The following is a 24,944-nucleotide window of genomic DNA, read 5'->3' as shown; positions in this document are numbered from 1 at the left end:
AAATTGGTACGTCTGGTTCATTCATAGCTAAAAAATGCACCATAAAAACCCCTTTTAAAATAAGCTCAAATATATGTTTGGAGATGAAAGAGTCCCTTCTGCTGTCCGATTGGAGTTAAAACAGGAATAGGACAGACCAGGTTAATAAGTGATAAGACTTGGTGTAGAGTAACAAACAACGTATATTATTAACGACTGTAGAAAACAATAAGGTGTAAGACCGAAAGGTCTGTCCAGATCGGCGGCCAGGCCGAGACTGATAAGCGCCTAAGCTCGCCTCACGCTCGCCACGGCGAGGTGGTGCGCCAGGTGGCGCGTCGGTCCCTTGGTGGTGCTCGGAGGGGACCCCCACATATGTTGCCGACAAGCTAAGTTTGATAAATCTTTTTTCAGCAAATTTTCTAATAGAACAGCTGCACTAATATTAGGACCGAAATTTGAATTTTTGGTGTCGCAACATACAGCTTGAACAATTTTAGTACATCCCCATTCTAATAGTGCGTTATAAGTTACATGAGCTATTGATTTACCATTTGGATTTTCTAAAGCTGGCACATCAATTAATTTTATAATTGAGCCACTTCTCAATAGAATAGGCAAGCGATCAAATTGTTAACAAGCTACAGAATCATGAATCAGTTTCCCATCCCAATGTACTACAGCATGAGTCGGAATCGACTTTGTAAATAATGATTCAATTTTGTCAGCTGATTTATTTCGAATGATATTTCGCATGCTGTTGAACGATATTTTATTGAGGATAAGATCAGCTGGATTTTATTCCGATGAGTAAGCAGTAGCAGCTATTATACGTACTGAGTTTCTATGTGAAATTTTACAGACATTCAGAGCAGTTACTAATTCTTCTGACATACCGTTAATTGTACCTCGTTTTTGTTGATTTGTATAATTGCGCCCAGTTATATATTCAGGGGGTTCAATTATCATGTACTAAAATCATATGGTAAAACTATATGATTAGACAAACAAAGCATGTTACATATAACCACTTTATATGCATACGGGACAATAAGCGTTCGCGCTTTATCACGATACATGGTAATAAGTAAATTATTAAAAAAAAAAAATTTCCCAAGTGGGAAACGTACCCACAACCTTACGTATTACTTATTTGTAGGCCATCACTCTACCACTAAGCCACGAACACTTCTTACATTTGACATATAAATTTAGACTCTTATACTTAAAACAGCTTTAAGAACTTGGTAATTTCACAAGATTCCCTATTGATATATGTCTCACGTGAGATCTCAGGTGAGATGTCAGTTAGGATTTTATGCCAAAATTTCACCTATTCAATTTTTGTTCTTTACGTGTTTTTAACCATTCTTAGTCGATTAATGACTATTTTTTTTAATTTAAATTTAGAAAATTTATCACAATAAATTTTGACTTCAAAAAATTAAGTACAATTTTTCCAAAATTTACTAAATTCTAATTTTTCATAAAAAGTCACCAATATCAACGAAGAATGGTTTGACACGCATAAAGAACAAAAAATTCTTCAGATGAGATTTTGGCTTGAGATCTCATGTGAGACATATCAATAGGGAATCTTGTGAAATTACCAAGTTCTGAAAGCTGTTTCAAGTATAAGAGTCTAAATTTATATCTCAAATGTAAGAAGTGTTCGTGGCTTAGTGGTAGAGTGATGGCCTACAAATAAGTAATACGTAAGGTTGTGGGTTCGTTTCCCGCTTGGGAATATTTTTTTTTTTTCTAATAATTTTGTTTGTCTAATCATATAGTTTTATCATATGATTTTAGTACATGATAAATTGAAACCCTAAAACATATGATAAAATCGTATGATAAAACTATATGATAAAATCATGTCATAAAACCATATGTTTATTTTTAACCGGGATGGAGTAACATGAGAATTTACTTGTCTACACTGCATATTAGTGAATTCTGAAAATCACATTTGAATATAACAAAGGCTCGAAATATATATATATATATATATATATATATATATATATAATAAATTTAGCTCACCATCAAAAGTAGCACTATTTGGTAAATCAGGAATGTAAGTTGTAGATCTCAGTGCATAGGGAATTTCTGGCTGTATTGCATTAGCTGTTGATGAATTTGTCTCATCTTTATTGTCAGAAGCTAAATTATTGTGATACAGTAGGGGAGAGGCGCGCGAATTTGAACGCTTTTTTATAGCTTTATATTTTAAAACCGTTAAAAGAAAATAAAAAATCAATCAATAAGGTTTTAAGTACTTAGATTAAAGTTGTTATACACAAATTTTCAGCTGCCTAAATGGCCACTGTAAAGATCCGTCTACAACTTTAACGAAGCTTAACTTTTATAAAATTGCCCCAGGGGTGGGTTAATCCTATAACGGTCTCGGGACAATATTATACAGATTGAATTTAAATACAGAATGGGGTGAAAAAATTAATCAGAAAATTGTACACATAATTTTTCTAACTTTATTTTTTTACTTTTGTAAATGCTGTGACGGAGATGAAGCTTTTATATCATATTGGCGACCCATGTCGCTACTATAGGTCAGTCATCCTTTACCACAGACTTATTTAAGATTTGGGCTTCAAGGGCACTTTTATACTAATAGATATGCTTCAAACACAGATAAGTGTGGGGTTTTGCAAAAGAATATTATTTAAAAAAGTTTTCTGAAAATAATCAACAAAATTTGTTTAAACACTTTAAAAAGTAACAAATTTTATGTTAATATCCAGACACCTTTTTTAAATAATATTTTTTTTGTAAACCCCCACTCTCATCTGGAAACTATATGTGTTTAAAGCATATCTATTAGTATAAAAGTGCCCTTCGAAGCCCAAATCTTAAGTAAGTCTGTGGTAGCTGAAAAATAGAAATTCTGAATTTTGGCCTTCGAAGAAATGTCATACCTGATAATATGGAACATATAGACATTGTTTTATGTTTCTTACATTATACCTGAATATATTTAATAGTTTAATTGACTTTTTAAACAATTCAGGAAAAATATAAACAAAAAATTGAATTTTTAATTTTTTGACAATTTAAGGTGTATCCGTCCCCTTAAGGAGGGGCAGTTTTGGGGATGAAGTGAACTTATAGCCAGAGACTACCAGACACATTTTAATATAATAATAGGATTATTAAGGCTTCTAATTTTTAATCAATTATTGAGACGTATAATTAATAATTAAATCATTTAATTATCAATCATCCAGAGTATATGTTTCAAATATTTTTTTTTAATATTAATTGTGGGATGCTACAATTAATGATCAGCAGTTTTAATTATCAGTCTTTGGGGCTTGTAATTAATATCCATATTATTTAATTATCAACCAGTGAGCTCATAATTAAATTAATTTTTTTTTAATCATAAATAATCTTAGCTTATAATTAATTATTAAATTATTTCATTATTGATTAAAAAATGGATAATTATTCATTCTTGCCACCTTAGTGTTTACATGCGAAATACACTTTCCACGAGTAGACCACGCCATAGCGAATTCGCAATCATCAGTCTTGATGATGTCAGTGGACCTGGATCGCCTATCGAAAACAAGGCAATGATGTAGTATATTTTAACAGTTTTGGCAATTTACAACCACCGCAGGCTCTTATGAAGTACTTGAATGTAAGCAGAGTTAAGTACAATTAAAAGAATTATTAGGACTACAACAGCTACAGTTGTGGCCATCTTTGTCTAAAATATTTTCTGAATGATACAAGTGTTGGTTATGCTTTAGCGGTAGTCAGTAGTGTTCGAGTAGTCATGGAAGATTTACTAACGCTGAGCTTATCTGAAACTTTAACTGGACTAGAAGCTCAATGTTTTCCACTACTTGAACTGGAAATGTTCTCGTAGTTGCAGTAGAGTTGTTGACATTCAATTAAATACCTAACATTCTTACAGGCAATAACTATAGTTTTGCGTGAGAGGTGTACTAGTGTGCTGCTTTCAGCGAAATGGAAGAGGTGCTAAGCATACCGTCACCTGTCGTATTTGACGAATCTTTTGTACATTACGAGATTCGTGCGCATCAGCCCTATACTTCAAATTTCAAAAACAGCGATAAAATTCGTATAGGTATGCACCCATATAGCACCCAATCTTCCAGCAATATTGTCTGAAGGTTGCATTTGCAGATTCGTCAGATTCGAAAATATTGTGCTAAGGTTAAATAACCTTCAAGGAATTTCCCTGCAATATTGCTGTAAGGCATCATGTCCGTTTTTGGATTTGTTAAGTGACGAAGTTTCTGGATGAACATTCAGAAACATTAAATTAAATGAAACAAAGACAGCAGGAAAAATCCAGAAACTTCGACGCTTAACGAGCGTAAGAAGTAACCCTAAACCAAAACAAACTTCTCCTCCCTCGGCTGAAAGCGCGCGTGCACAGTCGACGCTGCAGTTTAGTCGTTGACCGTACTTAGACCCATAAGGCCTAATGAGTAAGAAAGAGAGCGCGGCTAAACTGAAGTGCGAAGGAGAAGTAAAGACCCTGCGTGGGAGAAAGCTATGACGCTTTCTTCAAGCTTCGCCTCCCCCGATATTTCATTCCTGTGTGTGCGATTCAAGAGTAAGGACGCTATTCAAGAGTTCGATTTTATAGTTATATTTCTGAGTCTTTAAGTTGGAGTTTAGTCTTAATTGTGTTTCCGTCTTGATCATAATTTACCGAAATTGTGCCTTATTCCATTTGAAAGTTATTTGAAGTCTCCAGAAACAAATAAAGGAATTTTTGAAATAATTGAGTCTAAGAGATTATTTTATTTGAGACGTTTGATCGTCAACCTTTGGGTCATCCCCGCCAACAAAGACAAGTAAGTCGTTCTCGTTAATAATTTAATTTTCCTTGGTGTTTTGTTATCACGCAAACAGCTCCGCCGCGACAATCAGTGCGAAGTACTGATCTCCCCCGTATGGGAGAGTAAGCTATCATCCACATAATCATACAACATTACTTTGTTAGTTCGGTAAATTTACCCTAACAGGATTGCATCTCCAAAAGACAATAAGCATATTGTGGCAATATTGCTCGAATATTATTTGTAATATTGTGTCAATATTGTAAAATATAGGCGATGATACTTCACCAAATGGGCATGGGAGCCCTTGAAAAAGCTTATTCAATTATTTCAATTTAATGTTTTTAGCCTATGTTTTACAATACTGCAAATAATCTTTGAGCAATATTGCCACAATATGCTTATTGTCTTTTGGAAATGCAATCCAAAAACGGACATGATGCCTTACAGCAATATTGCAGGGAAATTTCTTGAAGGTTATTTAACCTTCGCATAATATTTTCGAATCTGACGAATCTACAAATGCAACCTTGAGGAAATATTGCCGAAAGATCGGGTGCTATATGGGCAACATCAAGATTTATGTGTGCTGCCTTCGCGCAGTTCATTACATATATGCTGAAAATTGCAAAAACCAGATGGCACTGACGTCGAGGTCACAATATTTGTAAACAACGTTAAATGTGATGTATTTGAGGAAATTTATTACAAGCTCACTGCCATAGAGATTGATTGATGCTAGAATGTGGGCTTAACAAGTCTCATGAAAGCCCCTATAGCACCTAATATTTTGTCAACATTGCCTCAACATTGCATTGCAAAACTTGCTAAATTTGACAATATTGCCAGTGTTTAACAACATCGCTGCAACCATTGGGTAATATGGCCACGCACTAAAATGTCTGCTTTTACGTTGCAAAATTAATTTTCTCTTGGATAGTCCCCAATATTTTAAGAACATGAGAGATTACATCACCAGATTTCGCAATATTGCACGGAACCTCATTAATATTGCTGCAACTATTCAGGGAACGTCGCTACTGAATTGTACAATAATATTATACCATCCGCACGATGATACCTCTAGCAAAAATTATCTTTGAGCAATATTGCTGGACTGTATCCAGAATATTCAATAATCTGTCTGCAATATTTTCGAATCTAACGAATCTGACAATGCAACCTTCAGACGATAATGCCGAAAGATTGCGTGCTATATGGAATATTGTATGTTATAGCCTCGCTTTATTAAGAATAAGTTTTCCCATTTTACAATTACTTGCACGTAGGGCCGGTGAATTAAAACACTCTGGTTTTAGAAATCGTTTTTGCTTGCCCTCCTCGGTTGTTTCGATATCCGTATTATATGATTGGCTCATGTAGTGCGCATGCATCTAAGTCAGGAAGTCTAAATGTCTTCGAGGTTAGAGCACGCTACGCGCGATGTTTAAACTCTAGTATTTTTAAAATGAACATTTTGTTGTCATGAAAACTTGAAGCGTGTGAGCTTTGCTTGCTTACCTGCAATATGGTTTCTGTCAATGCGTTTAAAATTGATTATGTAAGGGGTACTGAGGTTTCAGAATTTCTGTTTTAGAAATAACCCTTGCCCTACTTTACTTGCCTCCTGTCACAATAAATTTTATATTTTTTAAATAAATTGACTTTACTTTTTCAGTGAAAGTAATAATTGTTACATCAATAAGGATTTGAAACAGTGGAATGAAATAATTTTGGATAAAATAACCTCAAAAAATCACAATGAAGAAATAAAAAAAACATTTTTCACATACAAATTAAAAAGCAGGTTTGGACAAATGCAATCTATGGGTAAAATAATGCATTTGAATAACGACGTAGAAATATATTGGAATAATCACTTATTGAACCCATCAATAATTCCAAATCAAATCTTAGTACTAAATGATTTTAAGGACTTCTTTATCACTTCTAAGACAAAAAATAATTGTGCACAAAATATAATAAATTTCAATGAAATAAATAAAGTCAAGGAAAGTAATATACCTACAACAGTTATAATTTCAGAGCTAACTGAATCTGAATGGTGGACGATGGTAAGATAAAATACTTATTATAATTAATAATCTCTTTAAAAAAGTACTGGGCTTTCTTGTAAAGCAGTTAATTGATGATTGGTCACCTGGCACAAACATTTAGGAACCTGAATAAGAAACGCAAATTCTTAATCGTGTATTTTATTGTGAAGTATTTAATATGACATTACATAACCTATGTTGAGCCGTTAGAGAGTTTCACTGAGGATTTCTGCCGTAACGACAATTAACGTGTTACAGCTATTCAAATAAAAGGTGCAAACGTACAAAGCCAATATATTAGATTTGTATGTTTTATACTTTCACTCATAACTAAAGATATTCTTAAGTGAAGAAAGTAACAAATAAATCGGACTTGAAGTGCAAGTGAACAAATGTCTCGCGTGGCTGCCAAGTCGAATCTAAATCTGTCTCCTAATTCTTGCCATCAGTCTGAAGTGTAATGAGGTATAAGCGATTAGAAGACAGTTGTAGGCGGAGTCTCTGAGCTGTGTAACAAAGCCTTTTATTGGAGGAAATTTGATCATAGGTGACGCTAGAGTGAGAAGGATAAAGCGTTTATCTTGGGGAGGGGGGGGGGGGGGTGAAAGGTACAGTAGGTGTGTTGGCAGGCGAGAAGGGTACTGTTATGCAAAAGCAACTAGTGCAGAGAGAAAATGAGGAAAGATTGGAAATTAAATATACTTCCAGGTATATTTGTTTCCAGGTATAGCGTCATATATAAGCAATTACTATAGCGTCTCGGTCCCGTCTTTACCCATATAGCCCCCAATGTTTGGGCAATATTACCTGAATGTTGAATTTCCAGATTAGGCAGATTAGATAACATTGTGGAAGGATTATATAACCTTTATGAATTTTCGAGCAACATTGCTGAGGACCAAAACGTTCGGTTTTTCAGCGTTTTTGCGGAAACCCCTACAGTATCCAATCTAGCTTCAATATTGCATATCTAGATTGCACAACATTGAAACTGCTGCAGCCATCAAGCAACATTAATACAATATGTCACTAACATAGCTGCAATGTTGAAGAATTTTCGCATCAGTATAAAAAACCGCTGCCAATACATTGGCACGTAGCTTTCCTCCAACTAAATTTTTAGGTCTTATAAATAAAATATTGTTTTATTATACAGTATATTATCACACAGTCAATAACGTGATAGATTGCTTAAATTCTTAGTCGGTCGTCTCCCCGCCAGCGAGGTCAACACGGCGATAGCAGCCCGCACCACCGAGCGGCACACAGCGCGGAGCGTCAAGCTAGCGCAGCCGTACTCCGCAACGGAGCAGAGCAGCAGACCATCGCAGCGGAGCATCGCAGCGGAGCAACGCAGACCACCATCAGCGCGGCGTCCAGCACATCTCGCCTCGACATCGGCAGCGCTTGGCGGCCAGCGTCACCCTCACCACCAGGTTTTACACGCTTCGCAACAGGTATAGTTCTTTCGCGGCCTTGAATCGCTCTTTTCCTATCAAGTGCCGCGCCATACCTGTTGCGTGCCGCCGGCGCCGACGCCGCGCTCCACGCAGTCGGCCATCTTGCCGACGCGCGTCGTCTCCCGCGCTTTCTCGCATTTCCGCCCCCTCTGCCCTCCCGCGCGAGCGGCCATTTTGAAGGTAGTGTTGAGCGCTGCGTAGAGCCAGCGTGCCGACCATCGCGCGCGTTCCGCTGGCTCCGCTACCGCCACGCGTGCCGCGCCAGGGCGCCACCTGTCTCCTCGCCGCTGTGTGCGCGGCGGTACGCCGCGCACACAGCGTGTCTCGACCGGGTTCCCGCATTTCTCAGCGCCTCGCCGCGCTCTTAATTTTGCTCACGCTGAAAATAGCGAGTTGGTGCTGCGCATACCTACACAGCCGAACATCGGCACAGAAAATCGGAGCACGCCGGCTGACACGAATGATTCTGGCGGTGTACCACCACCGGCAGGCTGTTGCCGTTCCCTCGACCGTCAACCGAGGTCACGCATTGCCAATTACCAACATACTGGATTGTTAATCCAGCTTTGTGGCTCGCACAGGTCGATGCAGCGCTCGAGGCCAGCGGAGTACGCAGCGATCGCCACAAATTCAACTTGGTGGTGGCTCGCCTCCCTCAGGACGTCGCCCAGGAGCTGTCAGATATCATCCTGCATCCGCCAGCCGTCAACCACTACTAGGCCCTCCGAGTCGCACTGATGCAGCGCCTGGCCATCTCCGCTGACACGCAGCTTCACCAGTTGCTGAACGAGGTGCGCCTTGATGACCGCATACCATCGCAGCTACTCCGCCACATGAGGCGCCTCGCCAACAACACCATCTCCGACGTGGCCATGAGGGTCAAATGGCTGGTCCTCCTGCCATCGAACACCAGCCGTTTGTGCCGAGTGCGGCCAGCCACCTCACTCGACGAACTGGCCCACCTGGCAGTCCTTGCCAGTCCACGCCTCAGCCAGAATGCGACATCTCCACGCTGCAGGCCACGCTGACGCAGCTCCTGACTCACTCGCAGAGGCAGAACAAGCTGCTCGATTCCTTCGTCAACGCAGCAAACAACGGCGGTTCTAACAGCAACAACAACAACAGCAGAGGTCGCGCCCGCTCGCGCTCACGCCCTCGTCCAGCCCGTCCAGCTGCCTCAGTCGCACCTGCATCGTCCAACACCGGCTGTTGCTGGTATCACCGCAAATTCGTCCAGGAGGCCACACAATGTAAGCAGCCCTTCTCCTTTGCACCAGGTCAGGGAAACTAAACGCGCCCCCGCTCCTGCAATCCGAGGCAATTGACGCACCTACAGAGCGCCGCTTGCACATCGTCGATAGAACATCAAAGCTCCGATTCCTAGTGGACACGGGCTCGGCGGTTTCCCTGCTGCCACGCACGTTCTTCAAGGAGGTGAGAACTCGTGGCTCGCTTACTCTCAGCGCAGCCAACGCTTCAGCGATTAGCACATACGGCACACAGACAATGGCTCTGGACCTCGCTCTGGCTAGACCTCTTGAGTGGAAATTCATAGTTGCAGACGTCAGCAATCCCATCATCGGTGCAGATTTTCTGGCTCATTTCGGCCTCGCTGTCGACCTTCAGCCCAGACGGCTCCTCGACGCTGACCATTCGCACCACTCAACTAGCATGCTGATACCAACGCAGGTATTCTCCGTCGCAGTTAACATCTCTGCTGACGTCGCAGAAGGAGTATTCGTTGACCTGTTGAGAGACTTTAAAGACCTAGCTTTTCCAGGCAGGACTACCATCTCATTGCCAGACCTTTCCGCTTTCCATCACATGGTGACGAACGGACCTCCAGCTGCAGCACGGCCACGCCAGCTCCACGGTGAACGTCTCGAAGCGGCGCGCGCCGAATTCCGTACACTTTTGGAGATGGGCATCGTCCGACTTTCGGATAGTTCCTGGGCGAGCCCGCTCCAGCTAGTCAAGAAAGCCAACGGATCGTACCGCATCACGGGCGACAACGTCAGCTCAACAGTCGTACCGTCCAGACAGATACCCTCTTCCGATGATAGAGGATCTTCTGCTGGAGTTCCAAGGCGACACCTTTTCGGTTATAGATTTAAAGAAAGCATTTTATCAAGTTCCTATCGCACCTGAAGACGCTCATAAGACTGCAATCATTACTCCATTTGGCCTTTTCGAATTCACCAGATCTTCGATGGGACTTCGCAACGCTACTCACTCTTTACAACGTGCAATGGATCACCTCCTGCGCGACCTGTCTTTCGCACGGGCGTACCTGGACGACATAGTCGTGGTTTCCTGGGGTAGAGAACAACACCTCGAGCACCTCAAGTGTCTCTTCGCCACGCTACGCAAGGCTCACATCAAGGATTTATTAGGATTACCAGTTGATAAAAAATATAGCAATTGTTGTCATAAAGGAAAAGTTATCATAAAAGATAAATTTCAATATCTGATTTGTTTGTTGCAGTTGACTAATCGCAAATCACAAGAAAATAAACAATTTATGCGATTAATAGGACATTATAATAATGCTTTAGCTTTTGCCACTTTTCGATCTAAACTAGATATTGTTCCTGGCCATGGCCCTTAAGTTTTTCACATTTGTGGTCAAACTCATCATAATGCTTATTCATTAAACCCAGTAAGAAATAAAATTAGAAAATTTGGACAATTATATATAATAGACAATGAAATAGCTAATAAAATTCGGTTTTCAACTGATGTAAAATGCAACATAAAATTACTAAATGAAATTGACAATATCTTACGTAAAATAAATCCTTATGCTAAAGCATACAAAATGATGCATGAAGTTGAGGAAGAAGAATTAAAACGTGCTCGAAATGCCAATGAATTGCCTAGAAAAGTTAAAATGTTTATTACACGGCAAAATTATTCTAATAATAAAACCTTTGAACTTCCATCATGTAATAATGTTGTATTAGTTTTTGTAGGTGAGGAAGGAGAATCTCCATTTAATCGTTATTTTTGTATTGATTCTAAAAATTCAAAACCTGAAATATTCTAATTATAAGTAATCATGTTGATCCTATGACATATCCTTTAATTTTTTTCTTTCGGATAAGGAGGATGGCAACCTAATTATGAATGTGAAATTAAAAATAAAACCCAAGTTACAGCGTTGCTATATTATTCCGTTCCTTTAAGTTTACGAAATGAATTTAATCCTTGTTTAAATTTAGGTAAATTAACTCAACAATTTATAATCGATTCTTGGTGTAAAGTTGAAAGGACGAGATTATTTTATATTAGAAATCAGCAAGCAAAATTAAGAACTGAAACGTATCGTGGAATAATGGATTATGTAACAAATAAAGCTTAATCAATTAATGTCAACATTGGCAAAATGGTTATTTTACCATCAACATTTATTGGAAGTCGCGTTCTTTGCAACAAAATTATATAGACGCAATGGCAGTCGTCCAAACATTTGGTAAACCTAGTTTATTTGTTACTATGACTTGTAATCCTAAATGGATTGAAATTGTAGAAAATTTGAATGAGAATATAAATACATTTGATAGACCTGATTTAGTAGCTCGAGTTTTTCATCTTGAAGTAGCTGCATTCTGGAATGAATTACAAAAAAAAATCTTTGGTAAAATTATTAGTTACATCTATGTAATTGAATTTCAAAAGCGAGGATTACCTCATATACATGCACTACTATAGTTAGATTTTAAAGATAAATTTCATAGTTCTGATCGAATTGACAATATTATTAGCGCTGAAATACCAGATGAAAGTAATTATCCTATTCTGTATGGCATTTTTAAACAACATATGTACTAAAAAGTTTCTTAAACCATTTGCTTCATCTACTAATTACAATGTAGAAAATGGATACCCAATATATCGACGACGTAATGATGGACGAATAATAAAGTACGGATCGAATCTTACTGCTAATAATCAAGTTGTAGTCCCATATAATCCTTATTTATTGCTAACATTTAATTGTCATATGAATTTCGAGATATGCAGCACTGTAAAATCAATTAATATTTGTTTAAATATTTATATAAAGGTCCCGATTCCGCTTTAGTAGGTTTTAGGAAAAGAGAATGATTTAAATAATGAGTCTGATATTACATCTAATAATTCAAATGAGATCACTAATGTTTTAAATTACGATGAAATATAACAATATTTAGCTAAGCGATACGTTTGTCCGGCCAAAGCAATGTATAGATTATTAGAATTTAAATTATAAGATCAATCCCACGTAATTTATTGTGAAACGGTCACGACTTTTCTCGGTCCGGCGCAAATATTTTATTTATATTATCATAGAAACGATATCAAAATTTACTGCCCTGTGTCGTAATTATGACGACAAGTCAAGAAAGAGTTAATGTAATTAATGATTTTAGTATAGGTCAGGTCCAGGATACGAGGTAGTGGAGAAATATTTCAATAATCATAAACTTTTGGTTTTGCATAGAAATAATACGTCTATTATAAAAATTAATTATCAAAAGAATAATGCTTAAATCTGCAATTATTCTTATTGATAGAAATTAGTTACAGTTTTGTCAATTTCACGATGTGTTTTAAAAATATAATAATTATTGGAAATTTTTTAAGTTTTTAAACGGATATACATAAATTGTTATATCTTATCATATTTATACTCAACGCTAAACATGCATTAGTGTTTTAAGCTAAAGCGCTAACAATGCTACAAATATATTTTATAAGTATATTAAATTTTATAAATATCGCAAGTGTGTATTCTACGCTTAAATTGCTGTAGAGTGTGTAGTGACGAGAGCGCTGAAAATGCGACAACTAGTCCGACCTGCTCTCGGAGCTGGAGCTCCTGCGCTTAACCAGAGATTAGAGGAGAGATTGCCGATGAGCATGGGCGAAAGCGTGCCGTGCGATATGCAGTCGTAAGCTAGCGTCGCCCTGCGGTTTTCGCTCCGAACTATACGCATCTAGAAGCAGCGGAGGAGAAGTAGGGGCGGCCGTACGCAACTAGCTTCCCCACCAGCAGCAGCGGCGAAGAGGGAAGTAGAGCGTACACAATCACATCGCGGCGCGGCAGAGCATAGAGGAGAAATAACATAAGCAGCGGTAACTGTCAAGGATTCGGGCTTACGCGGTGAATATGATTCATAAACAATGATATATTTATAAACAATCACCGATAAACTCTATTACAGACTAAACTCCCGATAAACATATGCTACTTTCAGTTTTTCTCCATCACCGATGATTGTGGCGGCGCGGTCTACGTTGTTGCTTGGTATTCTTATGCACTCGGGTTCGAGTCCGAGTCTCAGCAAATCTTTTTTTTTCTACTTGCTGATAAAATATACAGTATACAATAATAACGCAATATGCTATTCTGCTTCTGCAATTATATTTCAATTTAGGTAAGTATACGGTGGGCCTGCAATAAATATAGGTATAATTTACTTCTTAATCGTTTATGAAAAAAAAGTATACAATGAAACTTCTTGAATTTTAGGAATACAAATTAATAATTTTTTTTTGTAATATCAATGTAATTAATAAAACGTTATCGTACTAATAAGATAATTTAAATGTATTTAACATTGTATTTTTTCTTTACATAAAAAACTATAAATAATGGTAGTTATACATTGCAGGTCCCCTCTGTACCGTATACATACCTAAATTGAAATATAATTACAGAAGTAGAATGGCATATTGCGTTATTATTGTATACTATATATTTTATCAGCAAGTAGAAAAAAAAAAATACCAAACAACAACGTAGACCGCGCCGCCACGATTGTCGTTGGCATATGAAAACTGAAAGTAGCATATGTTTATCAGGAGGATGGGGTGGCTTATTAGTTTAATTTAGCTTTGTTTAAGCTTAAGCTTAACTTGTTTGTGTCGGTTTAACCATAATCCCTCTAAAAAATTAAAGTTTTCAAAAGTTTTAGATTCTAATTTTTTTAAACTTATGTTGTTGTTTAAACATTCTTTTTAGTCCAATAATATGCCCGAATAGTTATTTGGTGTTGGTTGAAACTACCGCGAGGTGTGGATGCGCAAATTCGACAGTCGCCGTTTGTCACTTTTCCTCCGCCGCGTCAGGCGCGGTGGACCTAAGAATATATATCGCCTTCTCCTCCACTGCCGCTGGATGAGTATACTTCCCCTACGCTCCTTTTCTAGATGCGTATAGTTCGATCGCAGGCCGCAAGTGGCGTCATGATCGAATTCGCCACGCATTTTTAACAAGGCATCGGCAATCTCTCCTCTAATCTCTGGCTTAACATTGCGCTGAGAATAAGTGCTTTGCACAAGCCGCGCTTGGCCTTATATAGGCAGCAGAGAGAGCGGGAGTCAAGCCCCGAAAACACACTCACATTCATACATGCTCATACACACACATACACATTCGGGCGCTGCGCCGTCGCACGCAAGCGAACGCTGTTTCTATAGTTATATCGCAAGTGCGCCGTTCCGCCGTAGTTCTTTTCGATGGCGCTGATGGCTAGTGGCGCTTCTGATGCTAGCTGCTCGGCTGTAGCTTGAAGCATCGCCGAAAATAGTGGGGGGAAAACGAAAAAAGCGCGAATATTATCTAAAATAAAGTCTAATGACTTTCGTTTTTAATTCTTGATTTTTTAGTTTATATGTACGCTGAGAAGCGTGTACGGGGCATTACAATCGGTTAGCGGTCCATTTAAAAATTAATTCTTCAGCACGAGATTTATTATATATTCAAATTCCGAATTATTATTTAGTTGATCAGTTAATCAGTAGTTAATCTATATTTTGTTGATCCTAAAAAACGTGATTTATTTTCTTACGTATGTTGTTATTACACGTAAAAGGTGCCACATCATTTGAGAATATACGAACTGTAGAAGGTATCATATATTCTTCATTTTATGAAGCAGCATTAGCTTTACATTTAATATCAACGGATAATGAATGGGATAAATGTTTACAGGAAGCTATCAATTATCAATTCCCCAATGCATTAATTCAGTTATATTCTTTTATTTTAAAACTTCATCATCCTTGCAATGCTAAAGAACTATACAATAAATATAAAACATATTTTTATGATCCTAAATTAAATGATGAAATTGCAGAACAAACTTGTTTAACGAAAATAAATAATATTTGAATTTCACATGAAATAACGTTACGTGATTATGATTTACCTTTAATTGACGAAACATTTCAAATTTTCAATTACTCTAATGATGGCGAAACTACTCCAATAGCACCTTCGTATGATTCGAACATTATTCACTCACTTAATAAGAGACAACGTAATATTTTTAACGAGGTTATAAAAGCAATACATTCTAATAAAAAAATTAAAAATTAATTTTTGAGGATGGTCCCGGCGGAAAAAAAAGTTATTTACACAATATATTAATTTCATATCTTAATTATTATCAAATTTCAGTTATATTTGTAGCTGGGACTGGTATAGCCGCAAATTTGTTACATGGAGGTAAAACAGTTCATACAACATTTAAATTAGCATTAAATTTATCAGAATTATCAACAAATAATGTAAGTCCTAATTCAAATTATGGAAAATGTTTAAAAACAATAAAAGTATTAAAATATGCGTTTGATGCTATTGATCGATTATTTAAAGATTTGCATAATTCAGTAAAACCATTTGGAGAAATAGTAGTCGTATTATCAGGAGAATTTCATCAAATATTACCTGTTGTACGACGTAGAAGTCGAGCTCAAATTCTAGGATCACGTGTCTAAAAAAGTTAAATATGGAATAAATTTAAAATTATGAAATTAATAATTAATATTAGAGTCTCAAATAATGATTAAGCGTTCGAATCTTGGTTATTAAATGCAGACGAACAAAATTGCACACTTAAATTTGGAAAACAAAACCACGTAACTTTATTATCCAATGATATGTTATCTACAGGAAATTTAATATATGAAAACCATTAGAATTGCAATATTTTTAGAGTTACTAAAAAATTTTTTAATAATTTCTAATCTTAAAAGTTGTTATACAATTTTATTGATTTTAACCAACATAACTATTTGTTTATCTCCAAAACAATTGGATTTTTTCATGTGGGAAAGATCTGAAATGTACTAGTCTTTGCGGAAAATCTAAACCGTACTAGTCTTCGTAGCAAATCTAACCGTATTACTCTTCGTAGGGACCGACAGTATGCCCAAAGTTACAAATTATGAGGTCTAAAAGTGAATTGCTCAGATATTTTCATCTCATCAGTACGCAAGCCAGTTACTGTCAACGTTCAAATTTATCATTATCATGCTTAATCGATGATATTGAAGTTCAATGTCTGTTCTTCGGCGTATAGACTTGTTAAATTATTTAAAAACAGACTGCCATGTCAACCGTTTTGCGCAGCGGGTGTTTTTTATTTTTTGTTATCCCGCATATGCGTCATAAAAAAATTAAAAACGTCCGCCGGGCAAAAGAAATGTAAAACGCCCGCTAAATTATTTTAAAGAAAATGGTAAATAGTTTACATGAAATATACGTATATATGAGTGTGTGCGTATATGATTATGTACATTTAGTAAAATTTTGTAAATTTTTTTTTCAATTTTCAAATATATTTTAAAATGTTTTTCATCAAATATTACCTGTTGTACGACGTGGAAGTCAAGCTCAAATTCTAGAATCATGTGCCTAAAAGAGTTAAATATGGAATAAATTTAAAATTATGTAATTATTAATTAATATTAGAGTCTCAAATAATTATCAATCGTTTGAATCTCGGTTATTAAATGTATGCGAACAATATTGCACACTTAAATTTGAAAACAAAACCACGTAACTTTAATATCCAATCTTATGTTATCTAGAGGAAATTGAAATTTTGAAAAATATGAAATTTTCGAAAGTAAGATTGAGCCTAACGATAAAACATCATATCAAAAAGTAATATTAGCACCGACTAATATCGATGTTTTAAAAATTAAAGACGAAATATTAGGTGAATTTTATTTTTCTATGCATCACATATTTTAAAATGGTTATGTATAAGTATGTTCTGCCTAACAATTAAACAATAAGCATAAAAAAATATCAGCAACCAATTTTATTGCCATTGTAGCGCTTGTATATTATCATTTTTATATAATAAATCAATTCAATAGCAAAATATAAGTATTAGATTATAAACATTTTATATAGTAGGCAACAAACAAATAAAATAGCAGAAACTAATTTCATTGCCGTTGGTAACGCTTGTACATTATTATTTATGTATTTAACAAATTATTTGTTAGAATATATACGCTAACACCCGATATCTGGTAACCCCGCAGCGCCCTCGCTGCATAAAACAGCCACGACCACGTGCGCTCGGCGCTTCGCACGCCGTCTCACTTCTTGCGCGCTCGCCGAGCAACCCACACGCTTTCTCAGCCACGCCAAGCCTTTCTTTTCTTTGTCCACGTTAAGTTAAGTTACCGAATAAAGCCACGTTTATCTTTCTCATAAACTGAAGTGTTTTCCTTTTTGCGTATCACCTTATCCGTATTATTCGCGTCTGCTTGTAGCTAATATACCAACATTATTTAAATAACAAAATATAAGTATTTGATTATAAAAATTTTGTATAGTTAGCATCAAATAAATAAAATAGCAGCAACCAATTTCATTGCAGTTGGTAGCGCTTGTACATTATTATTTATATATTTAACAAATTATTTACGTAACCAAATATAAGTTTTTGATTATAAAAATTCTATATAGTAAGCATCAAAGAAAAAAAAATAGCAGCAACCAATTTCATTGTCGTTGGTAGCGCTTGTGCATTATAATTTATATAATTAATAAATTAAATAATAAAGTATTAAAATATTATTAAATTTACAGGACCAAACTACATTTTAAATTAATATAAAAGCTGCTTCTAAATCTCAAATTTGTTAGTGTTCTTTTAATTATATTTACAAATTCATGGTATAGAATATGTATATAAAAATTTAAAAATAAACCATGTGTATAATATAAATTTTGAATTTATTAATGAGAACTAAGATGTATACCTCGTAAATGAATTACTAAAAAACTGTAATTTACTAAAATTTAGTAAAATATTTATTTAAAAATAGTAAAATTACAATTTTGTGTGGTACTTTATAACTTTCAAAATATGTTCCATAATTTCCTACTTTAAGAATAGTAGCTCTACCCGTGGCGAAAAATCACGTGATTAATCACATGACTAAAATATCAATAACCTAAATAATTACAATTTAATTTTGATACAAATATGTGCCTTTAATGGTAAATCATATTAATTTTAACATTTACTTTTTTATAATAATTGTATTGGCCATAAATTATTCATCCTAACTATTTAAACAATATTAAATAAGTAATAATTTTTTTCCTTAATATACGCATACATTGTCAATAATATTAATGCGGGCTTCTTTCGATATGCTATCTAATTTTTCAATATATTCTGACATTAAGATTATTATGTATTATAGTATTAACATTTTATGCATATTCCGTATATTTTAGAATCTCATTTTCTATATATTTTAATTATTGACTACTCTTAACTTTAAACTATAGCATATTTGATATGATTTATTATACTTGATTTTAATTTTTTTCTTTTTTTTGTTTATCCGGAGAGTTGGAGAAGAGCTTAATGCACCATGACAGAAGCCGTGCGAGGCTCCCCATATGTGAGACTCTCCTGACGCGGGACAACGCCAGGCATACTCACTAAAACTCCACCTTTCATAGAGCCGCGAAACCCCCCCCCCCCCCCCCGGTAACCGCTTTCGCATTCCTTGGGGGGGTCGCCTGTCTTAAGCTGTGCTAGCCGTCAACTAGTCTTGTAAACAACCGTCATTGTTTTTCGCGCGGAGAACCGTCTCCACGTACGCCGTTATCTCGTCCCAGTTCTGCTTGCTGTCAAGCATCGCTTCGACCACAGTCTCGGGCGTGAACGCCCCTATCCTCAGCTCCAGTGCTCTACGCTTTTCAGCCCAGTGGGGGCAGTCAAAAAACGCGTGTCTCACGTCGTGCCATCCTGTTCATCGCGAACAGGTAGCTCCTAAAGTATCCGTGACCGAAGAAAAACGGGGTGAGGTAAAAGTTGACCTCCCCCCATTTCCAGTCCACCCACGGGCCCACATCTTTTATAAGGGCCCTAGTCCATCTAGCCTTTGGACAATCGGTCCACCTAGTCTGTCAATAATGCATTGTTATTTCTCTTTCTTCCACGTCAATCGAGATGCTACTTGACGCTAAGCGAGCATCGTATATCCGTTTGCGTTTGGTCGCAAGAAGATCAACGGGGATGCTATTCTAAGGGCCCACCTTCGCTGTACCGCCATAATCTTTTTTCCTATACTTATTCATAATCATAGCGTCGTTTCACACCTCTGCTCCATATAACAGGATAGAGTTAGTGGTCGCCATGAGTAGCCGCCTAACTGTTGGCCTAGGCCCACGGACGTTAGCCATCAGTTAGCTAAGTTGCGCTATTCTAGTCGTGGCTTATTTACAGACGCGATCTAGGTGTTCCCCGTAGTTCAACTTCGTGTCTAGAGTTATTCCTAGATACTTGGCTGATGGTTTCGTCGTTATAGTCTCGCTGCCTACCTTCATGGGTATGATGGTCGGTATCCGCTTTCCTGTCAATAGGACAATTTCGGTCTTATCAAGTGCTAAAGTCAATCCGTGGTTCGCCATCCACCATAGCACTCTGCTCATAATCGCGTTTAACTTTGCTTGCGCGATGCCCACATTCCGTACGAGTGGCGTATCCACCGAGCATCACGTCCCCCGGCATTTCGAGTTTCAGAAGCCCATCGTACAAGATACCCCAGAAGTCTGGCCCCAAGATCGAACCCTGCGCAACTCCTGCAGTTATAGGCCTTCTTCTGCGCCCTTCTTTGGTGTCATACTCGATAACCCGGCCCCTCAGATAATCTTCCGTAAGATGCATAATGTATCGCGGCATACCGAATTATTCTAAGGCAGCAAGTATGTCGGTCCATCTTGCCGAGTTGAACGCGTTTTTTACGTCTAACGTTACCAGAATCACAATGTCTCTAGTCGCGTGTCTAACTTCCTCTACTTTCTTTACCGTGTCTGTTACCTCTCTAACGGCCCCTATGGTGAATCGTCCTTTTCTAAAGCCGTACTGTTTATCGGAAAGGTCTCCTGCATCGCGTACAGCACTTAGTATTCGCGGTTTAACCACTGCTTCCCCCGTCTTTCCCATTGTGTCTAAAAGACTCAGTGGCCTATAGGAAGTATCCCTATCCGCTTCTATTTTCGGTTTTTCAATCAGTACAAGTCTCGCTCTTTTCCACTGCGAGCTAAAAACTCCCTGCACCAGGCACTGGTTGTACATCTCCAAGAGCAGCTCATGCCGTTGCGACGCGACGATCCTGAGCATTTCCGCAGGGATGCCATCAAGTCCCGGTACCCTGCCACTCTTAAGGGACGAAGTTGCCGCGATGAGTTCGCCTTCTCGTCTGATTTCTCCTTGTACTGATTTGACGGTCTTCGTTGATATTGAATAGAATATACTGGTGGTCGCTAACTGTATATTCTTCCGTGACGTACCAGTCCCTTATGTTGCGGATCGTCATTTCGCTTGCGAAGGTTACATACGGTATTGATTCCCCAAAGCCTGTTCTACGGTAGGTAGTGGTATTACCCTCGTTCGCTACTATCAAGTTTAGCCTGGATGCCATCTGGAGGATGGCTCTGCTTCTTGGGTTCGTCGTCGGGATGCCCCATTCTGTGGCCCTCGCGTTGAAGTCGCCCCCGATCACGATTTCCCCGGGGACCTCTCTAATAGCGTTCTCCAATACCCCTAGTTTCCTTGTAAAGTCGGCGGCAGTTAGGTTTGGTAACAGATACACGTTGAAGAATGTTATGCGACCCACCCTTCCCCTTACGTAGTCTTCTCCCGTACCCGCATTCGCCAACCCGCGCTCGGGCACCCAAATGGCTGCGGTTTTTTCGCCGTTTGACATCGAAAAGGGTGGGGCTAGGTTCTTGTATTGTTCGCTGATCAATAGGACATCCACTTTCTGCTCCCTCACGTGTTGGGTTAGCAGATCATGTGCGAGCCTACTTCTGTGCAGGTTTCCTTGGAGTATCCTCGCTATTATCTTTGGATCTTGCTTGCGTTTAGGGCCGCCCGGAAGACTGCGCACGCTCCGGTGCCTGGAGTGTGCATCGTCCTATCCTCAGGTGTCTTGTCGTCTTTACAAAGAAAACACTTTATCTGTTGGGTCGGCACATTGCATGCCGTCGCTCTATGTCCACCCGCACCACATTTCCAACAGCTAGTGCTCCTGTCAGGACCTTTGCATTTGGCTTTCACGTGCCCGTATCCAAGGCAACGGTAGCATCGCGTGACGCTCGCTCGCACCCGCACTCGGCAGTTTACCCAGCCGATGCGAATCTTTCCCTTTTTGAGCAGTGCGGCAGCCTTGGTCTGGTCCAATTCGACCACCGCCATCCTCTGCTCTCTCGTGTTTGGCTCAAACAGATGGACTTTAGAATCTTCTTTGCCGCAGCCTGTTGCGGCTGTGATAGCACTGTTGACCTCTTCCTTCGTCGTTAGTCCATCGATGTCTCTGATCTCTAATATTGTCTTGGAGATCTTGACCTTAATTGTGCCTGCTTGTCCGATTACCTCTTGGATGGCCTTTTGAAATGACTTCAATTCGTCATTGCTTTTGCCCACCCCGACTAGAATGCCGCCTCCTCTTGTTTTGCGAACAAACTTAACCACCGTGTTTAGCTCTTCCTGCTTTACCTGTGCCTTCATCTGAGACAAAATGTCAGCATAGGTCTTGCCACTCTCCGGCTTTATCAGAATGTCGTCCGTCCTCTGACGTGGAGCCTTCTCTTCTCTTTTCTTTGGTTGGATCTGTTCCGGCTTTACCTTCAGTTTCTTTTTAGCCTTCCTGCCAGCAGATACTTCCCATTGTGTCTGACCATGAGAAGTCTGGCCGTTCCCCTCGCTGTCCCTACTTGCCGAGGGAGCACTTACATCCTTCTTGTCTTTTTTGGCGGAGGTACCACCGCCTCCGTCAGATGATGCCCGTATCCTCTTCTTCGATTTTACTGTTTATTTATTTGATCTTGATATTCACGCCTTTTTGCTTTTCCAGGGTTTTGGTCATTTCCCTGGCCGTTTCTCGCACATCCCGTAGCTTGTCTCACAGGCTGGCGTGGGCTTGTAGCCAATCCCTTATGGGGCCTTATGTTATACTGGTATGCTGCAGCACTCATGGCGCTGCCTATACTGGTACTGATGCTTGATTTGTGGATTGGATATCCACCGTCTTGTGTTGTTGGCAACCTTAAGGTTTCAACTTCCAGGTTCTCCTGAGAGTTTTCCCCGGGTTCGTTTGTGGTTCCCGTATTATAAGCATTTTTCTTCATCCTGGCATGTGTCCGAACCCCTGGATCCCCTCGTCTATGGGGGCAGCTGACATGGCCCCAACACATGACTGTAGGCGGTGCCGGACTGGGTACATCATGTCAGGGTATAGCACGCGCTATCTCACTAGCCCACCTCCACTCTCTCGAGCCTCCCACCCCGAACATAGGTGATCGGCTCTCTGGAGAGTTTCCGGCGGATGTCACGCAATAACACGCACTCGCTCGAGCCGGTTGACCGAAACGAGCTAGGTAACCGGCCTCCCGTCTTGCTGTCAGCGGGAGACAGAGATGGTTCGGGTCACTTCGGCACGCAACCGTAGGTCTTAGAGAGACCGTCAGATCGCCTCTCCATCCAGGATATCCTTTTGGCAGCCGGACAGCAAACGCGGCGGCCTGATTTGGTCCACGGAGGATAATTTATTTCTGCTGTACCCTCCGAGGTGTGAGCCTCGGCGAGCACTCCCTCATCCGCCACCCGGGGGACGCGACACATACGGGGTGTCAGGCTTCCCCGCGTGGATACTTGATCATTTTTTTTTTACGTGGCATTTGGAACTCGAAAGTTCATCGCCTCATCTACGCAAGCCTTCCACGTTGCCCTATCTTGTGTCAACCCCACCCAAGATGCACCCCTTTGATCGACACCCACCCGTCCTATTTCTACTAGATCCGATTTTACGTTGTCCCCCTATCTGCGTCTAGGTCTATCTAGAAGTCGCGTTACCTTTGGCCTGCCCTTCATGACACGTGCTACCGTGCAGTCGTCTCCCATTCTCGCTACGTGCCCTGCCCACCCCAAACTGCGTTTATTATTCTGTTATTATTTGGTGACGCGTATAGATTGTGTAACTCATCATTGTGTAGTCTCCTCCATTCCCCGGTTTCCACATCATTCTTCGGCCCGTATATTTTTCGCAAGACTTTATTTTAAAATACCCTAAAACGGTTGTCCGCCTGCTTAGTGAGAGCCCACGTTTCGCACCCGTACAGAACCACCGGCAGTATTATTGTCCTGTATATTCTTATTTTAACGTTTTTAGACAACAGCCTCGACTTAAGTAAATTACGCACGGCGTAGAAGCAAGCATTAACCGAATGGAGTCTCTTATTTATTTCGACATTAATCTCGTTTCTATCATTTATGGTCGTACCCAGATACCTGAATTCGCTAACCTTTTCAAAAGTAAAATTCCCAACTCTGAGATCTTCCTCCCCTCTGCAGATGCCTAGCTTATCCACAATCATGTACTTTGTTTTTGATTCACTCACTTCTAACCCTGTATACTCCACCGCTTTTATGAGGATTTCCGCGTTCCTTGCTACCGTTTCCCTACAATCCCCCAGTATATCCAAATCATCTGCGTAGCCTAGTATCTGCGTTGTTCCATTAAGCGTTGCGCCCAGCTGGCTAACCTGCATTTTTCTAACGGCATACTCTAACGTTAAGTTGAACAGCACCGTAGTGAGCCCATCCCCTTGTTTTAAACCATCGCGTATCATGAAGGGTTCTGATACATTACCGCCTACTCGGACCTTTCCCGTGCTTCCGTTCAGACATATTTGAATTAATCTCACGAGTTTTTTCGGTACACCAAGAAGTACTAGAATTTGATACATTTTGCTTCGCTTAATAGAGTCGTACGCTTTTTTAAAATATATAAATAGTTGGAGTATGGTTTCGCAATATTCCCATTTTTTCTCTAACAACTGTCTTATGGTAAACATTTGATCGCTCGTCGATCTGTTGCGCCGAAATCCGCACTGATAATCTCCTACTATATCTTCCGCGAATGGAGTGAGTCTAGCTTGTATTACGTTTGACAGAACTTTGTAGCACGTTGCTAAAAGTGAGATACACCTATAGTTATTGCAGTCTGTCTTATCCCCCTTTTTAAAAATAGGTATAATGATAGATTCCTTCCAATTTTCGGGTATTGTTTCATTTTTCCAGATGGCACATACTAGTTTATAGATTTTGAAAGTGAGCTCGACGCCCCCATATTTGAGTAACTCAGCTGGTATAGAGTAATTTCCCTCGGCTTTGTTGTTTTTTAGTTTTTTAATCGCGGCCTCTACTTCTTGGTAGCTCGGTTCCTCCACATGGAGTTCAGCAGTGTGAATTTCATCCCCTAATTCTTCGCTATTTTCGTGCACGTTTAATAAT

The 24,944-nt window shown here is 39.1% G+C and overlaps 2 protein-coding genes across 4 annotated transcripts in view; one reads left to right on the top strand and one right to left on the bottom strand.

The window, feature by feature from the left end:
* LOC107981926 overlaps nucleotides 1-24,944 on the bottom strand; it is a 457,580-nt gene that overhangs the window by 284,920 nt on the left and 147,716 nt on the right. The gene's annotated exons all lie outside the window — the stretch shown is intronic.
* The window catches only part of LOC107981322, a 526,190-nt gene that overhangs the window by 437,800 nt on the left and 63,446 nt on the right, over nucleotides 1-24,944 (top strand). For all 3 annotated transcript variants that reach the window (XM_031930377.2, XM_031930417.2, XM_031930447.2), the window contains one exon: nucleotides 6,499-6,895. In XM_031930377.2, the coding sequence (XP_031786237.1) occupies nucleotides 6,499-6,895 (397 nt within the window). The remainder of the gene's footprint in view (nucleotides 1-6,498; nucleotides 6,896-24,944) is intronic.

The sequence above is a fragment of the Nasonia vitripennis genome, assembly GCF_009193385.2.
Source record: "Nasonia vitripennis strain AsymCx chromosome 1 unlocalized genomic scaffold, Nvit_psr_1.1 chr1_random0003, whole genome shotgun sequence".
Taxonomy (NCBI): Eukaryota; Metazoa; Arthropoda; class Insecta; order Hymenoptera; family Pteromalidae; genus Nasonia; species Nasonia vitripennis.
Note: the sequence above shows the minus strand (reverse complement) of the source record. Positions and strands in the feature narration are given on the sequence as shown.